This window comes from Leguminivora glycinivorella, chromosome 26, assembly GCF_023078275.1.
Source record: "Leguminivora glycinivorella isolate SPB_JAAS2020 chromosome 26, LegGlyc_1.1, whole genome shotgun sequence".
NCBI classification, from domain to species: Eukaryota; Metazoa; Arthropoda; class Insecta; order Lepidoptera; family Tortricidae; genus Leguminivora; species Leguminivora glycinivorella.
In genome coordinates, this window is record NC_062996.1 from 4,877,488 (window position 1) to 4,902,711 (window position 25,224).

Consider the following 25,224-nt stretch of genomic DNA (forward strand, 5'->3'; position numbering starts at 1 on the left):
TTTACCCACTAGTGGATAAAATGCGTTTTTACCCGCTGGTATTGAAGGACAAAACACGTGTTTCCGAGCTAGTGAGGGGAAAATAACTATTGATTTATTAATATCGACCTCCTAAGTAGTATTATTTATTGTGGTATAGCTTTGTTTTGTCTCGAGTACCGCAGCCCCAGCTCGTCTGTAGCGGCCTCTATGGCCGCTAGCGCTGTGTCCAAGTGCTCTCTGGTATGTGCAGCTGACAGGCAGAACCTGCAACCAAGTACAAGCCGATTACTTAGTTATAGGGGTCGGCGCAGCATGTCTTCCGCTTCCATAATTTCCTTCGGTATTTTCAGTCAAAGGAAATAGTAAATCCGATGTACTTAGGATATTAAACATTTAAAATCTGGTAACTCACGTAAAATTGTTGATGGTCGCTCGACATGTTTCGCTCCGTAACGCGGAGCATTTTCACCTTCGACAATTTTTACGTGAGTTACCCGATTTTACATGTTTAATATGTCAGTGTCTCACGGTAGTTTTATTATTAAAAGTACTTAGGATATGTTTAGGAAACTCAACGATAGAGGGCGTGAAAAACAATTATATGCCGTTGTGCAAGTTGTTCGCTAGATGTCACTGTGTCGTTCTACAAGTCCGTGTAGAAGTAGTTATATATGTGAATGGTTGATGAATGATTACATCAAACCTATTTAAAAAATCCCGCCATAAATATGTGGGGTTCAATGTTTAAAGGATCCACATGCTTTATGTGCTATTAGGAACCTTCAGACATTCTTGAAAGTTTGAATTTTTCGTTCCATAGATTTTGATAGATGTCCATTGGTTGTTGCCGGTCTTTAGATTGAATCGGGAAAGCCGCGAATTTGAATTCCAGAGGAGATTGTGCTTAACAATGCCGCGACCCCGGCCGCCGTGAGCCGATCCACTCCCGCCATCTTGCCGGCGAGTACACACGGCGCCACTGGCTGTACAGTATCAGGACACTGACCGCATGCGCGTGCGCGCCTGGTGCAGCGGCGTGGCCGAGAACGAGACGCCGACGGCCGCGACCCCGGCCGCCATCTTGCCGGCGAGTACACACGGCGCCACTGGCTGTACAGTATCAGGACACTGACCGCATGCGCGCCTGGTGCATCGGCGTGGCCGGGAACGAGACGCCGGCGGCCGCGACCCCGGCCGCCGTGAGCCGCTCCACGCAGGCCACCATCTTGCTCGGTGAGTACACCAACATGGCCGCCACTGGCGACTGCTCGTGCCCGTGGACGACTACTCCCATGGATTGTAACCTGGAATAAGTACTTTGGTGAGTAAAATCAGTAAGAGTTACTCCGTACTGTCAGAGTAATTGTGTTTTCACATTATCCGATCCGATATCGGATGTAGGAAGGATTCCAAAGGAATAAATCAAAGATGGCGGCGTAAATATATATATATATATATATATGCACGCCTGCACGGGGTACCTATCGGTCCGACATCAATATCAGATCGGATAAATGTGAAAACGCACTAAAAGATGGTCGCATTTTACTAACTTCTCAGGGGGTCTAGCACCCCCCTCTCCTCTTGGGATTTGACCGAGTCATCAAACCTGCGACGCTGAAGGTAAACTATTTCATCCCTGCCTCTGTATGAGAACCTGAAATCCTGGTTATCGCATGTTTATCAAATTGATACGTTGGTACTGAAAGTTTTGAAAATAATTCTTTAAAGATAAAGATACTTTATTTGCATTAAACATTACCAGGTCGTGTTATGACCCATCCCTTCCTAAGACTTCCTATACCTACATATCTACATTCTTAGCACTACCAATGCGTCTGAATCTGAACTAGATAAGTATACTGACTGATTGCAGTATCCCATATTTACCCTCAGCGTGACCCCACGAGTCTGGCCAGCAATCGCGCGGTGACGCCTATCTACTAACTACCTACCTACGCGTATTAGTACTTACTAGAGACTAGAGACACTGCAATATGTTACTGACCTGTCACGGAAGTAGCGAATATTCTCCTTCAGGGCAATCACTCGAGCTTGGCCTGCCGGTGCGCGCAGGTCTCGTAATGCGCATAGCACCTGCGCAGTGACAGGTGGCGGCATAGCTTGCACGTATGCATGCGCGGCGCCGTGCGCGCGCAGATGGCTTACCAGCGCGGCTGAACCTAAACAGAGATTCATCTATTATTGTGAACACTTTGGGGTGCATGCCGCTGGGATCGGTAGGTTTGGCGCAACAACCACCAATGTTCCTTGGGTCAATTCAGATGAGGTTACGCATACTGTGCCTAACTACTAGCAAATAGGTAATTTCTGCATCAGAGCTCTCATTAAAGGCGACCACCATCGAGCGCATCGATGAACATAAGTACTTTGACATCTCCTGTACTCTGCAAGAATCTTTATCCCCACGTCAATGTTGGATAAGCTGTAGTTTATCAAATTCTCTAGACCCTGTCAATTTATCCATTGACCTTCAACCTACTTTCAGCTACAAGACTAACTTCAACGTTTAGGCGTAAACGTATAACCGCTCCACTCCACATGCTTCTGTGGCCCCAAATCACGATTCGCTACGGCTAGAAGTCAATCTCCAATATCCAGGGTATACGAACTGGCTATATACCCGCCCGCTCTAGGGAAGCTCTTACTAATCGTCCCTATTAGTGCATTCCGCATCTTTCGGATTCACGCCACATGCGTCAGTCTCCCTCGTCCTTTCGGTCCCAGACCGATGCTGCGAGCTTCGACGATGTAGATGTGAAGACCTACCTTCAACGTTCGGATGAGTAGACGAGAGTCCATGCCTCTGTAGCCCAGATTTCAAATGCCCGTGGAGGTACAACCCGTACAACTATTTAATAAGACTATCTTCAATTGCTAGAGGTGACTAGAAGTACCTGCTATATAACCGCCCGCTCCCGGAAAGCTTTTACTAAACGTCCCCATTAGTACATCCACATCTCTAGGATCCACGCCACATGCATCAGTCGCTCCTCGTCCTCTCGGCCCCAGACCGATGCTGTGAGCCTCGTCGATGTAGATGTGAAGGCCTAGTTGCTTCTTCAGAGCGACAGCTGCTGGGAGAGCGGCTAGGGAACCGGTCATGCTGTAGATTCCCTCCAATACCTGCCAAGTGAAGTTCGGTCTTGAAGTCACGGAAAATCTGTCCAAGATGCATGACGCGACGTAAGGATGTAGTTGAAAGGTTAGACCTTTCAATACCCAATTCAGGTGATATTTTCTTGAGTAATAAAACCACAGTTACAACATCAACTCCACTATATTTCCGATCCAATCCTTATATCCTTCACTTTTTACAACATCAACTCCACTATATTTCCGATCCAATCCTTATCCTTCACAATCCAAAGCTATAATGCCCTTGAGCCTGGTATCGGTTACCACCAGCAAATAAACTACTCAACTCTCTCTCATAACGAAAACCGGTAATCGATCCCAAGTCAATTGCAGTACAATATTTTCTTTAACAGCCAGTTATCAATTTTATTAGTACAAGGAATATTTTATAAATAGATGTAACTTATATTATTACAATTTTTAAAATTAACAGACACATATTAGTCTCAGTTTTCTTTAGAAGGTATTTCACTTGATTTCACATAGTCAAATTATAGGTACTTTTAACATAAAGAATTAAGCTTAGATAGTGTATCTTATCTTGTAAAACAAGGAGCGTATTTTTAACTTTGAAATGGTATTTCAAAGGTTTAAACTTACTGAAGTGAGGTAACTATGTTACGTGGTATCAGTTTAATAAGTATCTTTGCCTAGTTTGCCTCCGATGGCATAAAAAGAAATGCGTCACGTCACACGCTGTATCATTCGATGAGTGGATCGTTTTTAATTTTCCGTTATTGGTGTATAAGTACTAAGTAGATATCTGATACTCACGATAACAATCTTCTGCCAACGTCCCTCAGCGCGCGCCTCCCTCGCCAGTTGTTCCAGGTGCTTCATGTCATTATGCCTGAACACCCTCACAGGCACTTGCGCAAGCCGCATGCCCAGTATTAGGCTGGTGTGGTTACTATCGTCGCTCAACACGAGCGAGTCAGGGCCCACAAGAGCTGACAGCGTCAGCAAATTGGTAAGAAAGCCGTTGCCAACGACCACTGCTGCCTGTAACAGACGTCTTTATTGATATCGATATATTGAATGTTTGCTCGCGTCGCTCAACACTAAAAAGCGGGTAAGAAACTACTGAGTAACAGTAACGTCCACCCACGCGTCTTTGATACCATTGTGACCAAAGCTGCCTGAAACATGCACGACTGCATTCGCACCAACGCATTTGTACCAACCAAATGAGCTAGTCTGTTATGAACATTATGAGCAAGTAATTTATGAAATTGTACCTACTTATAATATTTGGTAAACTTTTAGTTTCTGGATTTCTAAACACTTCGAAACTGACCTCAACTCCAAAGAACTCAGCTAACTCATTCTCAAGCTGCTCAGCGCGAGGGGACCTTAGAACAAGTCCGAAGCTCCGCGCTTTTTTTTTTTTTTTTTTTAGTTCTACTTCTTTCTTCTCACCTCTGTAGCTGACATAGTTGTACGGACGTAAGCCCCAGGTTCACGCAGCCTGTGATCACGCAACCAGTCCAGTAAACTCCTACTAAAGACCTGTACTGACCTCGACTCCAAAGAACTCAGCCAGCTCATTTTCAAGCTGCTCATGCAGCTGACACGAGCCCAGCTCAGCGCGAGGGGAGCTCAGCACCAGTCCGTAGCTCCGCGCTGCATCTTCTACTTCTTTCTTCCCGCCTCTGTAGCCGACATAGTTATATGGACGTAAGCCCCAGGTTCACGCCGCCTGTCAGCACGCATACGTTGCCTAGACATGGACGCTCACTAAGATAGCTGTGCATAAGATACGGGTAGCACAGAGAGCGATGGAGCGCACCATGCTCGGCATTAAGCTTCAAGATCGAGTGAGGTATGTCGAGGTCCAACGCGTGCGGCGTTGGACCTCGACATACCTCACCCGAAGGTGCGGGACGTGGGTGACGTCATTTCTTAACTCAAATGGAATCAGGTGGGGCATGTTGCCGAGGCAGAGTGATGGCAGGTGGACAAAAATGTTGACCGAATGGTGGCCGCTATCGGATGTAAGAAGCGCCTGGCATCCGTTGGCTCGTTGGGTGGACGACATTCGAAAAACTGCGGGGCACTTCTGGATGAGATTAGCCCAGGGCCGGGATAAGTGGCGTACACAAAGGGAGGCCTATGCTTAGCAGTGGGCGATTAATGGCTGAAATGATGATGATGATGTGAGCACGCAACCAGTAAACTCCTACTAAAAGACCTGTACCTCGACTCCAAAGAACTCAGCCAGCTCATTCTCAAGCTGCTCATGCAGCTGACACGAGCCCAGCTCAGCGCGAGGGGAGCTCAGCACCAGTCCGTAGCTCCGCGCTGCATCTTCTACTTCTTTCTTCCCGCCTCTGTAGCCGACGTAGTTGTACGAGCCGAGGTTCACGCACTGTTGCTCGCGGCCTGTGAACCTGCAATATTTGCAGTAAATTCGTTCTGAAAGTCTGACATGAGCAGGGGGCGATTTTTGAATCTCGCATACGGGATTTTGTCACTAAAATACCGATTGAAAACGGTGACTTGCTTATTATTTTCAGTGACAATTTTCTGAATTCGAACGCGTGAGACTCAAAAATCGGCCCGCAGCAAGGTCTCAGAACAATTAGATAGAATAGAATCAGATAAATCACGGAATTCATAGAAAAGGGTGGACTAAATGAAGATGTATTGCAATAAATGATAAAAGGTATGTTTTGGGGGGTTTGGTCATGAGGAAACAATAAACGAATGAATGGTAACAAATCTCTTTTGAAAAATTTTGTGTTTCACTCGGTGGCAAAGTTTGTTTAACCTTCGTGCTTTGAAACCCTCGCAACGCTCAAGATTCCACTTTTTGAATCACTCGCTACGCCCGCGGTTCAATATTGGATGAATCTTTCGCTTGCTCGGGTATCAATATTGGCACGTGCGGTTAAACAACAACTTTGCCCCCTTGTAAAACAAATAACTATTTTGCTATCCTTATTTCTTCTTCTAGGGATAAGAAGCTAGAGTTGGGAGAGATTTTCTCGGATCAAATCGGGGAAATCCTGAAGAAAAAGCAGGTGAATATCGAGCACCCTAAACTAGGTGCGTAGGCCCGTAAATGGCACAAACGCTCACGAAAAGAGCCAGACTACCTTTCGCAGCGTTTCGTTTTCGTTTCGCGTCGTAGAAATGCCATTCGGCTACGGGTCCTATCTAGAGTGCTTGCATCATGAACGTTTATTATTTATTTATTTAAAAAACTTTATTGCACAAATTAAAAAAAAAAAGAGTACAAGTGGCGGACCGTCTTGAGGCATTCTCTACCAGTCAACCATTGGGCTAAACAGAAACCTTGATGTTGTAGAAGGAAGCAAAAGAAAAAGGTATGGCCAGGATCGTAGCAAGTGGAAATCTGTAGTCTTTGTCTACCCCTCCAGGATAATGGCGTGATGTAAACACCAAAAAAACTTTACTTCATGGTCCAATTGTAATCATCACTGGAGCGTTCCATGAGAGTGATTTCTTCAGCCGGCGCGGAGCTCACTGGTCGGTTGAAACAATGCCGAACGCGGCGGTACACGTAGCGGGAATAGAACTGGTCAAATGGCCTGTACAGTGGCGCGTAACCCTAAAAGTAGACGCAGTAGGTAGAATCAGGCTGTAGTCTCGTAATAAACGCAAACGGCTGCTTCACTTGGCAAGGCCTACTTACCTACATCATAGAGGAATAAAAGCTCAGCCACACATGCGCGTTTTGAGAGCGTAGCGTAGGCGGAGCGTTAGCGGAGTGCAATGATAGCGGTGCGCCGGACGAATGCTGGCGTTGCGCCCAGCGGACGCCGGCGGGAACTAACGTGCGCGAATTGCGAGCGGAATGCGCGGATTGCGAGCGGAACGCCAGCGTTCCGCCAGCGCACCGCTATCATTGCAAAACGCTTTATGTGTGGCGGAGGGTTTACTGACGATTCGCCAAAAAACGTTTCCCAAACTATTATTCCCAAATTATCATTTCCCAAATAAACGTTTGGCAAAACAACTTATCGCAAATTGACATTTAGCAAAACTTTTTTTGGCAAGTATTTGTTTCCCAAAATATTTACTTGGTCAAATTTCATTTTACCAAATATTATTTAGTCAAAGGTATTGTTAGGCAAAATTTCCATTTCCCAATATATTGTAATTAAATGGCGCACTAGAAATTTGTTTGTTGATTTTATACTTTGTGTCCAAGATTTGTGTGAAATAATGTGTATGTCGTACTTTTTTCCTCCTGCTGCAAATCTCAAGGATGACATTTTCACTTACATGTCCGGATACATTTTATTAAAAAGAAACCTGATGTTTTCAAGACCATTATGTTCTATTAATTTTTAATTACTTTAAAAAGCCATTTCCAGTTTGCTCACTGTCAACCTAACACGTCCTCCTCGCTTCGCTCGTCATCGCACCTAAACTGACCCTGTCGCACGCGAGTTTTTTGTTACAATACTAATAAAATTATTAAATTACATTTATGCCTTGTAATATTTATTGTCAAACTTGGTTTTGCATGGTGTAATTTGTAGAAACATTTTTGACAAAAAAATAGTTGACAAAATAATTTTGTCCAGTAATTAATTTGACAAAAATAAAGTTGAGCAAACTTTTCTTGTCCAAGCCTTGGGAATAAAACTGAAATTATCATTGACAATTTTAAGTTAAATTTGGCAAAAAAATCTTCGGTAAATTAAATTAATCCCGTAGAAATGAAAATGCAAATGCCTAAATATTTTCGAAATTTGCGATGTGAAATTTTGACCAAACATGTTTTTGGGATATAAGTTTTGCCATTAAAAACGTTTGCGAAATAAAGTTTTGTCTAAATAAAATTTGACTAAGTAAAATTGTGCCAAATGATAATTTGACCAAACAAATTCATTGCGAAACATACCTTTGCCAAACAATACTTTGGGAAATGAAACTATTGCGATATGATTATTGGGAAATGAAATTTGACGAAACGTTTTTTGGCGAAACGGCAGGACACCGTGGCGGAGGCTTAAGTAAGAGTTGTAACTCCATACATCAGTAAATGCAAGTTATTTAATTATAGTCACGGTGTTTTCAGTCAAAGGAAATAGTAAATCCGATGTACTTTGGATATGTTTAGGAAAATTTACGATAGAGGCGTGAAAAACAATTATTTGCCGTAGTGCAAGTTGTTCGCTAGATGTCACTGTTACTTCCGCAAACTGGGTAATGACTTGTTTTCGTAAAATGTATAAGTATTTTTTGATTTGGACAGCAAGATGTTGCTGTACCACCCGCAAACTAGCGAACGGCCTTCTAATGGCTAATAATTACATGTATTAAATTGTAAATTTTATGATTTTGTTAATGTGAACTTCTTTGGCAAATGAGTTGGTGTTCAAATATTGATTAATGTGACTGTTTGATGAATGACCTATATAGAAATCCCGCCATAAATATGTGGCGTTCCATGTTTAAAGGGTCCACATGCTTTATGTTCCAAAAGGAACCTTTAGATGGAAAGTCACGTGAAAAGTTGTCGTAACTTAATAATAGATGGCGCTGCATTCGAAAATCTTGACTGATAACTCTATACCATACTATTCAATATACTCTATGATTATAGTGACAAAGAGTCTAAGGCTCCCCACAGACAGTCTTAAAAATTCATAATCTTAAAAAAAACTTGTATGCAAATTGACAGTTCAAACTGTCAGTCAATCTGTCAGTGTCAGTTTGAACTGTCAATTTGCATACAAATTTTTTTTAAGATTATGAATTTTTAAGACTGTATGTGGGGAGCCTAATGCTCAACAATTTTTATACCTAGCTAATATTACAATAGTATTAATCATGAACCTACAATTCTATTACTCTATGGTATTAATCAGTACTCTGTTTTCAATTCCTTCTACTTGTAATATAAGTTGTAAACTTTTAATATTACATTTTTGGCAGACGCGACACTGTTGGCACCTAGTGTCGCGTAGTGATACTGATAATTTACGCTATTTGATTCGTGATTAGAGGGCGTGAAAAATAATTATATGCCGTAGTGCAAGTTGTTCGCTAGATGTCACTGTTACCCCGCAGACGGGATAATGACTTTTCGTAAAATGTATATTTAAGTATTTTTGATGTCCAAATTTTTCGTTAGATGTCGCTGTACCACATGCAAACTAGCGAACGGCATTCTACGGTTAATTACATATAATTAAATAGTTATATGTGACTGGTTGATGAATGCATAGAGTATATTGAATAGTATGGTATAGAGTTATCAGTCAAGATTTTCGAATGCAGCGCCATCTATTATTAAGTTATGACAACTTTTCATGTGACTTTCCATGTCTAAAGGATTTAAGAACATAAAGCATGTGGACCCTTTAAACGTGGAACGCCACATATTTATGGCGAGATTTCTAAATAGGTCCTTCATCAACCAGTCACATTACTAAATATTTGAACGCTAACTTATTTGCTAATAGAAGGACATTAATGAAATTTACAATTTAATACATAAATACGGCCATAGAATGCCGTTCGCTAGTTTGCGGGTGGTACAGCGACATCAAGCGAAAATTTTGGACTTCAAAAAATACTTATACAATTTACGATAACAAGTCATTATCCAGTTTGCGGGGGTAACAGTGACATCTAGCGAACAACATGCACTACGGCATATAATTGTTTTTCACGCCCTCTATCGTTAATTTTCCTAAACATATCCAAAGTACATCGGATTTACTATTTCCTTTGACTGAAAACACCGTGGATGAATGATCGCATCAAACTTATATAAAAATCCCGCCATAAATCCCACAGAACACATAACATCGATCGTTAAGAGAGCAAAGAGTCTCATCTACCTCATAAGAAAAGCTTTCGGGAATCTGACGCCAGATATGATGCTCAAAATTCACAAAACCTATGTTAGGCCTATATTGGAATACGCGTTTCAAGTGTGGAGCCCTTATTTTATCAAGGACATCGATTTGTTGGAGAAGGTTCAACGCAGCTTCACCAAAATACCGAAGAAACTTAAAAAAATGTCCTATGAGGAAAGATTGGAGTTCCTAAAGCTTACAAGCCTGAAGGAGCGTAGAGAGCGTGGAGACCTGATCGAGACATACAAAATACTAACCCAACATTATGACCTCAAAGATTTTCATAAAATGCTAGAACGTAATAACAACACCCGTCTGAGAGGTCATCAGTATAAACTGGTCTCTCGCAGGTCATACAACAATCCTCATAGACATTTCTTTAGTAATAGAGTGGTAAAAGCTTGGAATCAGCTCCCGGAGGATGTAATATCGGCCCAAAGTGTAAACGAATTCAAGAATAAGTTAGACAAGCACATGCTAATTCCACATAACACCTGAAACCTCTACCGACAACTGGATACAGGGTTTATCAGGTTACTACAACTGCCTGCCTGCTTTACAAATAATAATAATAAAATAATAAATACGTGGCGTTCCATGTTTAAAGGGTCCACATTCTTTATGTGCCATAAGGCAACATAACCTTTAGGATGGAAAGTCACATGAAAAGTTGTCGTAACTTAATAATAGATGGCGCTGCATTCGAAAATTTTGACTGATAACTCTATACCATATTATCTAATATACTCTATGGTCTTACCTCTCTGTTCCTTTCTTTAGTGACCTTAGGCGGGAAAAGCAGCTGGTTCAAATATCCAAGGAATATCAGCAGGTAGAAGCCAAACTGCGTAAGTATTGCTGTCAGTCTGGGACACTTCTCGTACGACCCCTGAGCGATAAGCGCGCTACGGTCCAACGGAGGGATGGGTTCAGATTTCTGATGGGGATAACAGAAGAATGTAAATAGGCTAGTTGCCTCCTAGTCAAATCAGCTTCTTTTTAAGAATTGTCAAAACAAATTTGAACGATTTGCTAATATGGAATTTATATGAAATCGAATTGAGTGACGTCACGGTCAACTAGGTTACTTTATATATTCTACCTTTCTACCTGACTTAATAAATAGAAATTGATTTAAAAATAACTTCTGTCCATGTTTTTCTTTTAATGATCCGATGCTTATTTCGTGCATGGTATAATAGTACATTACGATACAAGTGCGTAAAAAAGGAAGTTCGAAACGAGTGGCGATACTGTACTGAAATAGTACATTACGATACAAGTGCGAAAAAAGGAAGTTAGAAACGAGTGGCGATAAATTAAAACACGACCGAAATTTTTCAGAATAGAACAGATGGTGTTTTTTTACGCACTAGTGCGAGAAGTGGTACATTATAAATGTCAGGTCGAAACTTCGGAGGGCCATCTGTACTGAAAAATGTTGTACGATACACGTGCGAAAAGGGAATTATAACTCGTGTCAATTTAAAACACTCCCTTCGGTCGTGTTTTAATATATCGCCACTCGTTTCGTACTTCCATTTTTTCGCACTTGTATCGTAATTTAGGTACTAATTTCAGTACAAATAAACTCCTCCTTTTCGCACTTGTATCGTAATATGCTACCTATTTCAATACTTAACTCCTTCGGTCGTGTTTTATTTTATCGCCACTCGTTTCGTACTTCCTTTTTTCGCACTTGTATCGTACGTTATGTACTTACTATTTTATACTCACGTTATGTCCGCCAGCCCTTATGCTGTGAGTTATCTCTTCATGACCATATCTTTTACTTTTGTAAGTATTCTTTCGATCAATGCTAACTTTTGTATTTGGAGGCATTTTTATCTTTTCCCTTTTTTTACTTATTAATTTAGTTCTCTAGACTTCCGACGTCTTTCTATCTGCGTTGTACCGTACCGTACCGTCATTTTTTATTGATTTTTAAATGTACCTACATAAATCTCAAGGGCGTAAGTATATTTTACAGTAAAACGCCCATTTCTTTGTTCTAATTATTGTTAGTGTATTGTTCATTTTCATTTGTTATGCCTGTACAAAATCATGTTCACAAAAAACTTGCCGATTCCATCTCAACAATTTTTACTGATACGATTTTGTAAGTCGTGTCGTGCGCTGTTAACTGCTAGGCCACCAGCGCTTACGCTCACGGTCAATAACCAGAGTATATTGAATAGTACGGTAAAGAGCTATCAGTCAAGATTTTCGAATGCAGCGCCATCTATTATTAAGTTACGACAACTTTTCATGTGACTTTCCATGCCTAAAGATTCCGTATAGAACATAAGGCATGTGGACCCTTTAAACATGAAACGCCACTTATCGATGGAGGAATTTCTAAATAGGTCATTCGTCAACCTTTCATATGAATAAATATTTCAACTTATTTACCAGAAAAGGTAACAATAATACAATTTTTTTTTTATTTACATTTATGTAACCATAGAATGCCATTCGCTAGTTTGCAGGTGGTATAGCGACATCAAAATAAGATGGAAACTGTGAGTACAGAATTGGCCAGCTAACGAAGTACATATGCGTTAGAATTTTTTCGGTTTGTTAGGTACATTTGAGGTGAGACTGTAGCTGAATTACGTCTTATTTTTACAGGTAGGCCTTTTATTTGAGATTAAGTATATCCAGGAAACATGACCCATGTTATGGGTAGGTAGTACCTTACGGACTAACACGTATTATATTGATTAAAACTAACACGATCTTCACTCATATTATTAAATTAAAACGGACGGATTTAAATCAAAATGAAGGGCAAGGGATTTCATCTTCGTGGAATATATCCGGTGATTAGCAAGTGTAAACGTGAGAAAACTTCCCGTCCCATACCATCGGATGTCGTGAGTGTCGTGAAAAGTTGTCGTAACTTAATAATAGATGGCGCTGCATTCGAAAATTTTGACTGATAACTCTATACCATATTATCTAATATACTCTATGGTCTTACCTCTCTGTTCCTTTCTTTAGTGACCTTAGGCGGGAAAAGCAGCTGGTTCAAATATCCAAGGAATATCAGCAGGTAGAAGCCAAACTGCGTAAGTATTGCTGTCAGTCTGGGACACTTCTCGTACGACCCCTGAGCGATAAGCGCGCTACGGTCCAACGGAGGGATGGGTTCAGATTTCTGATGGGGATAACAGAAGAATGTAAATAGGCTAGTTGCCTCCTAGTCAAATCAGCTTCTTTTTAAGAATTGTCAAAACAAATTTGAACGATTTGCTAATATGGAATTTATATGAAATCGAATTGAGTGACGTCACGGTCAACTAGGTTACTTTATATATTCTACCTTTCTACCTGACTTAATAAATAGAAATTGATTTAAAAATAACTTCTGTCCATGTTTTTCTTTTAATGATCCGATGCTTATTTCGTGCATGGTATAATAGTACATTACGATACAAGTGCGTAAAAAAGGAAGTTCGAAACGAGTGGCGATACTGTACTGAAATAGTACATTACGATACAAGTGCGAAAAAAAGGAAGTTAGAAACGAGTGGCGATAAATTAAAACACGACCGAAATTTTTCAGAATAGAACAGATGGTGTTTTTTTACGCACTAGTGCGAGAAGTGGTACATTATAAATGTCAGGTCGAAACTTCGGAGGGCCATCTGTACTGAAAAATGTTGTACGATACACGTGCGAAAAGGGAATTATAACTCGTGTCAATTTAAAACACTCCCTTCGGTCGTGTTTTAATATATCGCCACTCGTTTCGTACTTCCATTTTTTCGCACTTGTATCGTAATTTAGGTACTAATTTCAGTACAAATAAACTCCTCCTTTTCGCACTTGTATCGTAATATGCTACCTATTTCAATACTTAACTCCCTTCGGTCGTGTTTTATTTTATCGCCACTCGTTTCGTACTTCCTTTTTTTCGCACTTGTATCGTACGTTATGTACTTACTATTTTATACTCACGTTATGTCCGCCAGCCCTTATGCTGTGAGTTATCTCTTCATGACCATATCTTTTACTTTTGTAAGTATTCTTTCGATCAATGCTAACTTTTGTATTTGGAGGCATTTTTATCTTTTCCCTTTTTTTACTTATTAATTTAGTTCTCTAGACTTCCGACGTCTTTCTATCTGCGTTGTACCGTACCGTACCGTCATTTTTTATTGATTTTTAAATGTACCTACATAAATCTCAAGGGCGTAAGTATATTTTACAGTAAAACGCCCATTTCTTTGTTCTAATTATTGTTAGTGTATTGTTCATTTTCATTTGTTATGCCTGTACAAAATCATGTTCACAAAAAACTTGCCGATTCCATCTCAACAATTTTTACTGATACGATTTTGTAAGTCGTGTCGTGCGCTGTTAACTGCTAGGCCACCAGCGCTTACGCTCACGGTCAATAACCAGAGTATATTGAATAGTACGGTAAAGAGCTATCAGTCAAGATTTTCGAATGCAGCGCCATCTATTATTAAGTTACGACAACTTTTCATGTGACTTTCCATGCCTAAAGATTCCGTATAGAACATAAGGCATGTGGACCCTTTAAACATGAAACGCCACTTATCGATGGAGGAATTTCTAAATAGGTCATTCGTCAACCTTTCATATGAATAAATATTTCAACTTATTTACCAGAAAAGGTAACAATAATACAATTTTTTTTTTATTTACATTTATGTAACCATAGAATGCCATTCGCTAGTTTGCAGGTGGTATAGCGACATCAAAATAAGATGGAAACTGTGAGTACAGAATTGGCCAGCTAACGAAGTACATATGCGTTAGAATTTTTTCGGTTTGTTAGGTACATTTGAGGTGAGACTGTAGCTGAATTACGTCTTATTTTTACAGGTAGGCCTTTTATTTGAGATTAAGTATATCCAGGAAACATGACCCATGTTATGGGTAGGTAGTACCTTACGGACTAACACGTATTATATTGATTAAAACTAACACGATCTTCACTCATATTATTAAATTAAAACGGACGGATTTAAATCAAAATGAAGGGCAAGGGATTTCATCTTCGTGGAATATATCCGGTGATTAGCAAGTGTAAACGTGAGAAAACTTCCCGTCCCATACCATCGGATGTCGTGAGTGTCGTGAAAAGTTGTCGTAACTTAATAATAGATGGCGCTGCATTCGAAAATTTTGACTGATAACTCTATACCATATTATCTAATATACTCTATGGTCTTACCTCTCTGTTCCTTTCTTTAGTGACCTTAGGCGGGAAAAGCAGCTGGTTCAAATATCCAAGGAATATCAGCAGGTAGAAGCCAAACTGCGTAAGTATTGCTGTCAGTCTGGGACACTTCTCGTACGACCCCTGAGCGATAAGCGCGCTACGGTCCAACGGAGGGATGGGTTCAGATTTCTGATGGGGATAACAGAAGAATGTAAATAGGCTAGTTGCCTCCTAGTCAAATCAGCTTCTTTTTAAGAATTGTCAAAACAAATTTGAACGATTTGCTAATATGGAATTTATATGAAATCGAATTGAGTGACGTCACGGTCAACTAGGTTACTTTATATATTCTACCTTTCTACCTGACTTAATAAATAGAAATTGATTTAAAAATAACTTCTGTCCATGTTTTTCTTTTAATGATCCGATGCTTATTTCGTGCATGGTATAATAGTACATTACGATACAAGTGCGTAAAAAAGGAAGTTCGAAACGAGTGGCGATACTGTACTGAAATAGTACATTACGATACAAGTGCGAAAAAAAGGAAGTTAGAAACGAGTGGCGATAAATTAAAACACGACCGAAATTTTTCAGAATAGAACAGATGGTGTTTTTTTACGCACTAGTGCGAGAAGTGGTACATTATAAATGTCAGGTCGAAACTTCGGAGGGCCATCTGTACTGAAAAATGTTGTACGATACACGTGCGAAAAGGGAATTATAACTCGTGTCAATTTAAAACACTCCCTTCGGTCGTGTTTTAATATATCGCCACTCGTTTCGTACTTCCATTTTTTCGCACTTGTATCGTAATTTAGGTACTAATTTCAGTACAAATAAACTCCTCCTTTTCGCACTTGTATCGTAATATGCTACCTATTTCAATACTTAACTCCCTTCGGTCGTGTTTTATTTTATCGCCACTCGTTTCGTACTTCCTTTTTTCGCACTTGTATCGTACGTTATGTACTTACTATTTTATACTCACGTTATGTCCGCCAGCCCTTATGCTGTGAGTTATCTCTTCATGACCATATCTTTTACTTTTGTAAGTATTCTTTCGATCAATGCTAACTTTTGTATTTGGAGGCATTTTTATCTTTTCCCTTTTTTTACTTATTAATTTAGTTCTCTAGACTTCCGACGTCTTTCTATCTGCGTTGTACCGTACCGTACCGTCATTTTTTATTGATTTTTAAATGTACCTACATAAATCTCAAGGGCGTAAGTATATTTTACAGTAAAACGCCCATTTCTTTGTTCTAATTATTGTTAGTGTATTGTTCATTTTCATTTGTTATGCCTGTACAAAATCATGTTCACAAAAAACTTGCCGATTCCATCTCAACAATTTTTACTGATACGATTTTGTAAGTCGTGTCGTGCGCTGTTAACTGCTAGGCCACCAGCGCTTACGCTCACGGTCAATAACCAGAGTATATTGAATAGTACGGTATAGAGTTATCAGTCAAGATTTTCGAATGCAGCGCCATCTATTATTAAGTTACGACAACTTTTCATGTGACTTTCCATGCCTAAAGATTCCGTATAGAACATAAGGCATGTGGACCCTTTAAACATGAAACGCCACTTATCGATGGAGGAATTTCTAAATAGGTCATTCGTCAACCTTTCATACGAATAAATATTTCAACTTATTTACCAGAAAAGGTAACAATAATACAATTTTTTTTTAAATTTACATTTATGTAACCATAGAATGCCGTTCGCTAGTTTGCAGGTGGTATAGCGACATCAAAATAAGATGGAAACTGTGAGTACAGAATTGGCCAGCTAACGAAGTACATATGCGTTAGAATTTTTTCGGTTTATTAGATACATTTGAGGTGAGACTGTAGCTGAATTACGTCTTATTTTTACAGGTAGGCCTTTTATTTGAGATTAAGTATATCCAGGAAACATGACCCATGTTATGGGTAGGTAGTACCTTACGGACTAACACGTATTATATTGATTAAAACTAACACGATCTTCACTCATATTATTAAATTAAAACGGACGGATTTAAATCAAAATGAAGGGCAAGGGATTTCATCTTCGTGGAATATATCCGGTGATTAGCAAGTGTAAACGTGAGAAAACTTCCCGTCCCATACCATCGGATGTCGTGAGTGTCGTGAAAAGTTGTCGTAACTTAATAATAGATGGCGCTGCATTCGAAAATTTTGACTGATAACTCTATACCATATTATCTAATATACTCTATGGTCTTACCTCTCTGTTCCTTTCTTTAGTGACCTTAGGCGGGAAAAGCAGCTGGTTCAAATATCCAAGGAATATCAGCAGGTAGAAGCCAAACTGCGTAAGTATTGCTGTCAGTCTGGGACACTTCTCGTACGACCCCTGAGCGATAAGCGCGCTACGGTCCAACGGAGGGATGGGTTCAGATTTCTGATGGGGATAACAGAAGAATGTAAATAGGCTAGTTGCCTCCTAGTCAAATCAGCTTCTTTTTAAGAATTGTCAAAACAAATTTGAACGATTTGCTAATATGGAATTTATATGAAATCGAATTGAGTGACGTCACGGTCAACTAGGTTACTTTATATATTCTACCTTTCTACCTGACTTAATAAATAGAAATTGATTTAAAAATAACTTCTGTCCATGTTTTTCTTTTAATGATCCGATGCTTATTTCGTGCATGGTATAATAGTACATTACGATACAAGTGCGTAAAAAAGGAAGTTCGAAACGAGTGGCGATACTGTACTGAAATAGTACATTACGATACAAGTGCGAAAAAAGGAAGTTAGAAACGAGTGGCGATAAATTAAAACACGACCGAAATTTTTCAGAATAGAACAGATGGTGTTTTTTTACGCACTAGTGCGAGAAGTGGTACATTATAAATGTCAGGTCGAAACTTCGGAGGGCCATCTGTACTGAAAAATGTCGTACGATACACGTGCGAAAAGGGAATTATAACTCGTGTCAATTTAAAACACTCCCTTCGGTCGTGTTTTAATATATCGCCACTCGTTTCGTACTTCCATTTTTTCGCACTTGTATCGTAATGTAGGTACTAATTTCAGTACAAATAAACTCCTCCTTTTCGCACTTGTATCGTAATATGCTACCTATTTCAATACTCAACTCCCGTCGTGTTTTATTTTATCGCCACTCGTTTCGTACTTCCTTTTTTCGCACTTGTATCGTACGTTATGTACTTACTATTTTATACTCACGTTATGTCCGCCAGCCCTTATGCTGTGAGTTATCTCTTCATGACCATATCTTTTACTTTTGTAAGTATTCTTTCGATCAATGCTAACTTTTGTATTTGGAGGCATTTTTATCTTTTCCCTTTTTTTACTTATTAATTTAGTTCTCTAGACTTCCGACGTCTTTCTATCTGCGTTGTACCGTACCGTACCGTCATTTTTTATTGATTTTTAAATGTACCTACATAAATCTCAAGGGCGTAAGTATATTTTACAGTAAAACGCCCATTTCTTTGTTCTAATTATTGTTAGTGTATTGTTCATTTTCATTTGTTATGCCTGTACAAAATCATGTTCACAAAAAACTTGCCGATTCCATCTCAACAATTTTTACTGATACGATTTTGTAAGTCGTGTCGTGCGCTGTTAACTGCTAGGCCACCAGCGCTTACGCTCACGGTCAATAACCAGAGTATATTGAATAGTACGGTAAAGAGCTATCAGTCAAGATTTTCGAATGCAGCGCCATCTATTATTAAGTTACGACAACTTTTCATGTGACTTTCCATGCCTAAAGATTCCGTATAGAACATAAGGCATGTGGACCCTTTAAACATGAAACGCCACTTATCGATGGAGGAATTTCTAAATAGGTCATTCGTCAACCTTTCATATGAATAAATATTTCAACTTATTTACCAGAAAAGGTAACAATAATACAATTTTTTTTTTATTTACATTTATGTAACCATAGAATGCCATTCGCTAGTTTGCAGGTGGTATAGCGACATCAAAATAAGATGGAAACTGTGAGTACAGAATTGGCCAGCTAACGAAGTACATATGCGTTAGAATTTTTTCGGTTTGTTAGGTACATTTGAGGTGAGACTGTAGCTGAATTACGTCTTATTTTTACAGGTAGGCCTTTTATTTGAGATTAAGTATATCCAGGAAACATGACCCATGTTATGGGTAGGTAGTACCTTACGGACTAACACGTATTATATTGATTAAAACTAACACGATCTTCACTCATATTATTAAATTAAAACGGACGGATTTAAATCAAAATGAAGGGCAAGGGATTTCATCTTCGTGGAATATATCCGGTGATTAGCAAGTGTAAACGTGAGAAAACTTCCCGTCCCATACCATCGGATGTCGTGAGTGTTGTATGTATAGGCAGAGTGGCAACCCTAGCGTGAAAGTGACTAATGACATTTGTACAAATATATTACAAATACAGCGCTAAAAATATAAAGAAGTGAAGTGTTTTTAGTGCATTATATGCCACATAACTCTTTAAATGAAGCGAACACAATAAAACAAAGACTTGGCTCAAAGGACTTGGATCCAGGCCACAATTATTAAAAAAAAAGACTAATGACAATCAAGTGCGGGTAGTTTGAAAAACTCGTACAGCTAGAAGATGTTGATACAACTCCCAGCCAGTCTACCCGTGACCACGGACGTAATGTCATGTCCGAAACGTCGGGTTAAATATAAACGTAAGTTTTACGCGATAAGTCCCGTTTTAATTTAATAATATAACACGTATTATATTAGTATTTGTACCTACATTACGATGATGTTTTATAGTCAGTATTTTGTTTGTCTTGGTGTGGTGAAAAATTTTGTGTTTCACCACGTTTCACTCAGTGGCAAAGTTTGTTTAATCTTCGTGTCTGGAAACTCTCGCAACGCTCAAGATTAGATGCCACTCACTACGCTCGCGGTTCAATATTGGAATCTTTCGCTCGCTTGGGTATCAATATTGGCACGTGCGGTTAAACAACAACTTTGCCCCCTTGTAAAACAAATAACTATTTCATATCGCATATCGCCTCGACGGTTCCCCTTGTTTTGGCATAATTTTACAATCAAGAATTCTTTTTGGCATAATCTATATTGGCATTCGTATTATTTAGTCGAAAATCGATTATGCGAAGTTTGTTATGCGAAAATCGTTTCAGACAATTAAAGTTATGCCAAATAGAGGGAACCCCGCCTCGAGGCGTGATCAGATATTTGCGACCTTGACCTTGATCTTATGGCGACTGTACTGTAAAGCCTGACCTGATATATAAGACTATAAATAAATAAATAAAATAAATAAATAAATATTATAGGACATTTTTTACACAGATTGACTGAGCCCCACAGTAAGCTCAAGAAGGCTTGTATTGTGGGTACTCAGACAACGATATATATAATACACCATAACTACACCACAACTATACTGCCTTTGTACACCATAACAATACTGTATTTCTATGTCCTAACTTGTCTTATGTACAATAAAGTGTTTACATACATACATACATACATACATAATATACAAATACATATAGTATATATAGGTACATAAAAAACATCCATGACTCAGGAACAAATATCTGTGCTCATCACACAAATAAATGCCCTTACCGGGATTCGAACCCGGAACCGCGGCTTAGCAGGCAGGGTCATAGACATACTCGTAGAAATAGACAGACATTTTATTAATAATATTATAAATATTACACGTTCATCAATAAAATTATTACAGCAACAGCAGCAATTAAATTAAGATCATATAATGCATATAATACATATATATACAATATTAAATATATACCTACGTAAAGACTATTGTCTGGAGAGCGCTGTTATTCTGATGTATGGAGTGACAGTTCAGTTTAGTATGAAGAAAATAGTGCTAATGAAATCCCGCAACATGGCGCGTAGCGTAGTCATAGATTTCTGGCAGGCAAGCATGGTCGCGCGATAAATGATAAAACATCAGTCCGTCCCTATCGCATTATTTGTAAGTGCTATAGGGACGCCCAGATACATTACATACATACAAGCATGGTCGCGCGATAGACGATAAAAGGGGTAGGCCGTCCCTATCGCACTATTTGTAAGTGCAAAAAGAGGTTGAAAGAAAACTAAAATTGTGACATTGCAGTAGCACCGTGCAGATGTTTTATTATTTATCTCGCGACTATACTTGCCTGCCAGGTCAGGCTTTACCCAATTGTTATTTATTATACTCTGTCAAACAAGTCTGTCAGTAAATAAGAACTAAGAAAACTATAGGTATCCTTTTCTCTAGCACCCTAAAGAAAAGGATGCATATAGTTTTCTTTGTTCTTATTTACTGACAGACTTGTTTGACAGAGTTTATTTATTAGTTCAAGATGTTTCGACCACTCTTGGACGCGTTTTGGAGCGAGTCCCTGTGGCTGCCGCCGAACGTGACATGGTCGGATGTAGCGCCTGGAGCGGGTAGCCCGCGGGTGCTCCATACCGATTATCGCCATTTGTGGCTCGCTGTCCCATTGGCAGTGGCGCTTTTAGCGCTTCGCGGAGTGTTGGATAAGTAAGTTAATTCATTCACTCATTCATTAATTCTTTCATTCATTCAGTCTCACAATACAGTACATACAGAGGTGTATACCGACCACCGTCATTGGTAGCTCACGCTCCCTTTGGCAGTGGCGCTTTTGTCGCTCCGCGGAGTGTTACACAAGTAAGTCCGTTCATTCATTCATTCGTTAAGTCCCTCTGGCCGCCGAATGTGACATGGTCGGACGTAGCGCCTGGAGCCGGTAATATGGCGGATACCGATCACTGCCATCTTTGGCTCACTGTCCCATTGGCAGTGGGGTTGTTGATGCTCCGACGAGTGTTAAATAAGTATACTTATGTTCATTCGTTCGTTCAGCCCCGGTACAGTCGTGTATACCGACCAGCGCCTTCTGTAGTCTGCTGTCCCACTGGCATTGGGGCTTTTAGCGCTCCGCGGAGTATTAGACAAGTAAATCCATTCATTCATTCGTTCAATGCGTCTGGCCGCCGAACGTGACATGGTCGGACGTAGCGCTTGGAACCGGTAAAAAGTGGCGTAATACCGATCACCGCCATTTGTGGTACGCTGTCCCATTGGCAATGGGTATTAGATATTATATAAACCGACTACTGCAATTTCCACAAACTGCAGACAGACTAGGTACTCATCGATATAGTTTTAACAAACCCAAAAACAATGAGAATGGGTCGTTTTTCCACTTAGTTCCCATAATCACCACGACAAGGGTGGATCCAGTTTAAGAGTGTCGTGGTGCGCTTTCAGTGTTATTTTCGCAGGAAGGGGTTACATCGTCAAATTTTGTCCCAGCCCAGTTCAATTCCTCTTGACCTCCCCGCTCTGCCCCACTCTGGATCCGCCCTTGAAAACTTACGGATATAATTGGACTTGTTACCAGCAGCGGGTGATCCTGATGACTAGTAAAGTACCTAATGTAAAGGTAGGTTTATTTTTGCTCAGTGTTGCCTAGCAGAAATTTTCACCAGCCGCCACTGCTTGTTACAGATACATATTTGCACCACTCGGCAAGACACTGGGCATTAAACATGACAGAAATAAAAAGGTCTCCCCAAACCACGAATTGGAAGCAGCATACAGAACCAATCCAGATTCGAAACAGGTATGAGGCTAAAAATTATGGGTTAAAATTGTCCAATATTAATTGATATTAGTTCCATCTAGCAGAGAATCAACCAAAGGAATAGCACCACCTAGATGACCACATTTTCCTTGATGGTTCCCAGCTACGCTTTTTTCTTAGACTTTATCTGTCTATCATCATCTTCCTCCCTGCGTTATCCCGGCATTTGCCACGGCTCATGTATATGGCTGTAGGCACTAGTTTTACGAAAGCGACTGCCATCTGACCTTCCAACCCGAAGGGTAACTAGGCCATATTGGGATTAGCCCGGTTTCCTCATACTTAATTTATCTATCTATAAATAAATAAATAAATAAATATTATAGGACATTCTTACACAGATTGACTGAGGCCCACGGTAAGCTCAAGAAGGCTTGTGTTGTGGGTACTCAGACAACGATATATGTAATATATAAATACTTATATACATAGAAAACATCCATGACTCAGGAACAAATATCTGTGCTCATCACACAAATAAATGCCCTTACCGGGATTCGAACCCGGGACCGCGGTGTCTATATGGAGTTAAATTATATGTCTTTTCCTAAAACAAAAAAATAGTTAACTAGCATACGTTTTTTGTACATTTTTTTCTAAGTCCAGTCAAAAGTCCACCAGATGAAAGAAAGTAACTACATTAACTACATATACGAGTACATATCTTTTTTTTTGTTGTTTTTAATTTACAAACAATACTAAATAGGTACATTGCCCGATGGTTGACATAACTTGACAAATGAGTTAATTTAATCAATCAACTTTATGTCTTGTAGGTATTGTATTGTTTGTAAATTATAAATATAAACATGAAATTAATGTCACATACAAAGAAAAAGTTACCAAGGCCTCCAAGTGTCCCGAGCTGGAATCGAACCAGCGTCCTCCGTTTACCGGACGGATACCTATACAGCTCGGCCACCGGGTCACGAAGGCAAGGATAGAAAATTCCAAGTATATGACATTTCCGAAGGCTCTTGGCGCCCTCTAACCATCCCTAAGGTAGAACAGTATGGTTCGAGGTGATTTTCTATGAAAATAATTTAATTTGTTCTTAGAGTAAGTAATATGTTTAACAAGGGGACAAAGCTCTCCGATACTGATACCCGAGCAAGCGAAATATTCAGAATGTGGAATCTTTATCTGATTTGACTAAAAGGAAAGTAGCCAATCTTATCACAGGAGCGGTCTTGTCAAATATCGCCCACTGTACGGAATACAGGCAGTTTTGTCTGCGAGATACAGTCACGACACTCCTTTAGTGCGTTTTCACATTATCCGGTCCGATATTGGATGTAGGGCCGATATCCCATACATGTAAGCCGCCATCTTTGATTTTTACTTTTGAAATCCTTCCGACATCCGATATCGGGTCGGATAATGTGAAAACGCACTTACGGACTTTACTACTATTACTTAGCCATCAGACTTTAAATCTCTAAAGAGTAAAGTTAGTTTTTTTTCATGTAGGCATATTACATTGCGCTTATGACGCGCTGTATACGGTTTCAGGTATACGCTCTGGCCAAGCAGCTAGACTTGCCAGAGCGACAGGTGCAGCGCTGGTGGCGCCGCCGCCGGCTGCAAGACAAGCCGACAACGCTCGTCAAATTCTGCGAGAGCTGCTGGCGAGCCAGCTTCCTGTGCTACAACCTGGTGATGGGCTGGAGCGTTCTGTGGGACAAGGACTGGCTATGGGACGGTGATTACTGCTACATCGGTTATCCTCATCAGGTGAGGTTTTGTCAATACGACAGGTAGAGTTACTGACCAATCTTTAGCTAATATTACAATAGTATTAATCAGTATTCTGTTTTCAATTCCTTCTGCTTGTGATATAAGCTGTAAAGTGTTCTAATATTAAATTTTTGGCAGACGAGACACTGTTGACAACTTGACACCTAGTAGTATCGAGTGGTACTGATAATTCACGCTATTTGACGCGTAATTGACGCGTGATTGTCGCTAGATGTCACTATAACTATGCCTATACAAATAACTCGCATTTACTGATGTATGGAGTTACAACTCTTCCCTTACTTATTCCTTTATGGTGATACTAATTATTTTTCGCAGGGCATCACCAACGACGTCTGGTGGTTCTATATGGTAGCCCTCGGCTTCTACTTGTCCCAGACCCTGTCGCTATCCACGGACGTTCGCCGCAAGGACTTCTGGCAGCAAGTTATCCACCACGCGGCCACGCTCTCGTTGATGAGCTTCAGTTGGGTGTGCAACACGCACAGGATTGGCACGCTGGTCATGCTGTCTCATGACGGCTCGGAGACATTGCTAGAGGTAGAGGATGAAGCTTAGGTACTATTGGAATTGCTTGGAATGTTTTGCACGCCGGGACGCGCACT

At 40.0% G+C, this 25,224-nt stretch overlaps 2 protein-coding genes across 8 annotated transcripts in view; one reads left to right on the plus strand and one right to left on the minus strand.

Annotated features, from left to right (window-relative positions):
* Positions 1-11,873, minus strand: LOC125239864 (serine palmitoyltransferase 3-like). Of its 2 annotated transcripts, none has more exons than XM_048147589.1 (9): positions 11,721-11,873; positions 10,744-10,920; positions 6,561-6,715; positions 5,339-5,471; positions 3,916-4,143; positions 2,901-3,129; positions 1,991-2,165; positions 1,116-1,286; positions 1-246 (listed from the first exon to the last, which is right to left on the minus strand). In XM_048147589.1, exons 1-9 carry the CDS (start codon positions 11,823-11,825, stop codon positions 126-128), a joined length of 1,494 nt encoding a protein of 497 aa, XP_048003546.1. In that variant the 5' UTR covers positions 11,826-11,873; the 3' UTR covers positions 1-125. The 2 variants fall into 2 exon arrangements, with proteins under 2 accessions (XP_048003546.1, XP_048003545.1); XM_048147588.1 differs by having other exon boundaries at positions 5,339-5,531.
* Positions 6,028-25,224, plus strand: part of LOC125240055 (ceramide synthase 6-like) — a 22,946-nt gene continuing 3,749 nt past the window's right edge. The window contains exons 1-5 of one of the 6 annotated variants that reach the window (XM_048147898.1): positions 6,028-6,164; positions 21,545-21,732; positions 22,726-22,840; positions 24,374-24,595; positions 24,938-25,159. In XM_048147898.1, coding sequence (XP_048003855.1) covers positions 21,551-21,732; positions 22,726-22,840; positions 24,374-24,595; positions 24,938-25,159 — 741 coding nt within the window. In that variant the 5' untranslated portion in view covers positions 6,028-6,164; positions 21,545-21,550. Of the gene's footprint in view, positions 6,165-17,048; positions 17,067-19,250; positions 19,341-19,835; positions 19,877-21,544; positions 21,733-22,725; positions 22,841-24,373; positions 24,596-24,937; positions 25,160-25,224 lie in introns of those variants that run through there. The other 5 variants (XM_048147896.1, XM_048147894.1, XM_048147899.1 and 2 more) reach the window with 5 other exon arrangements.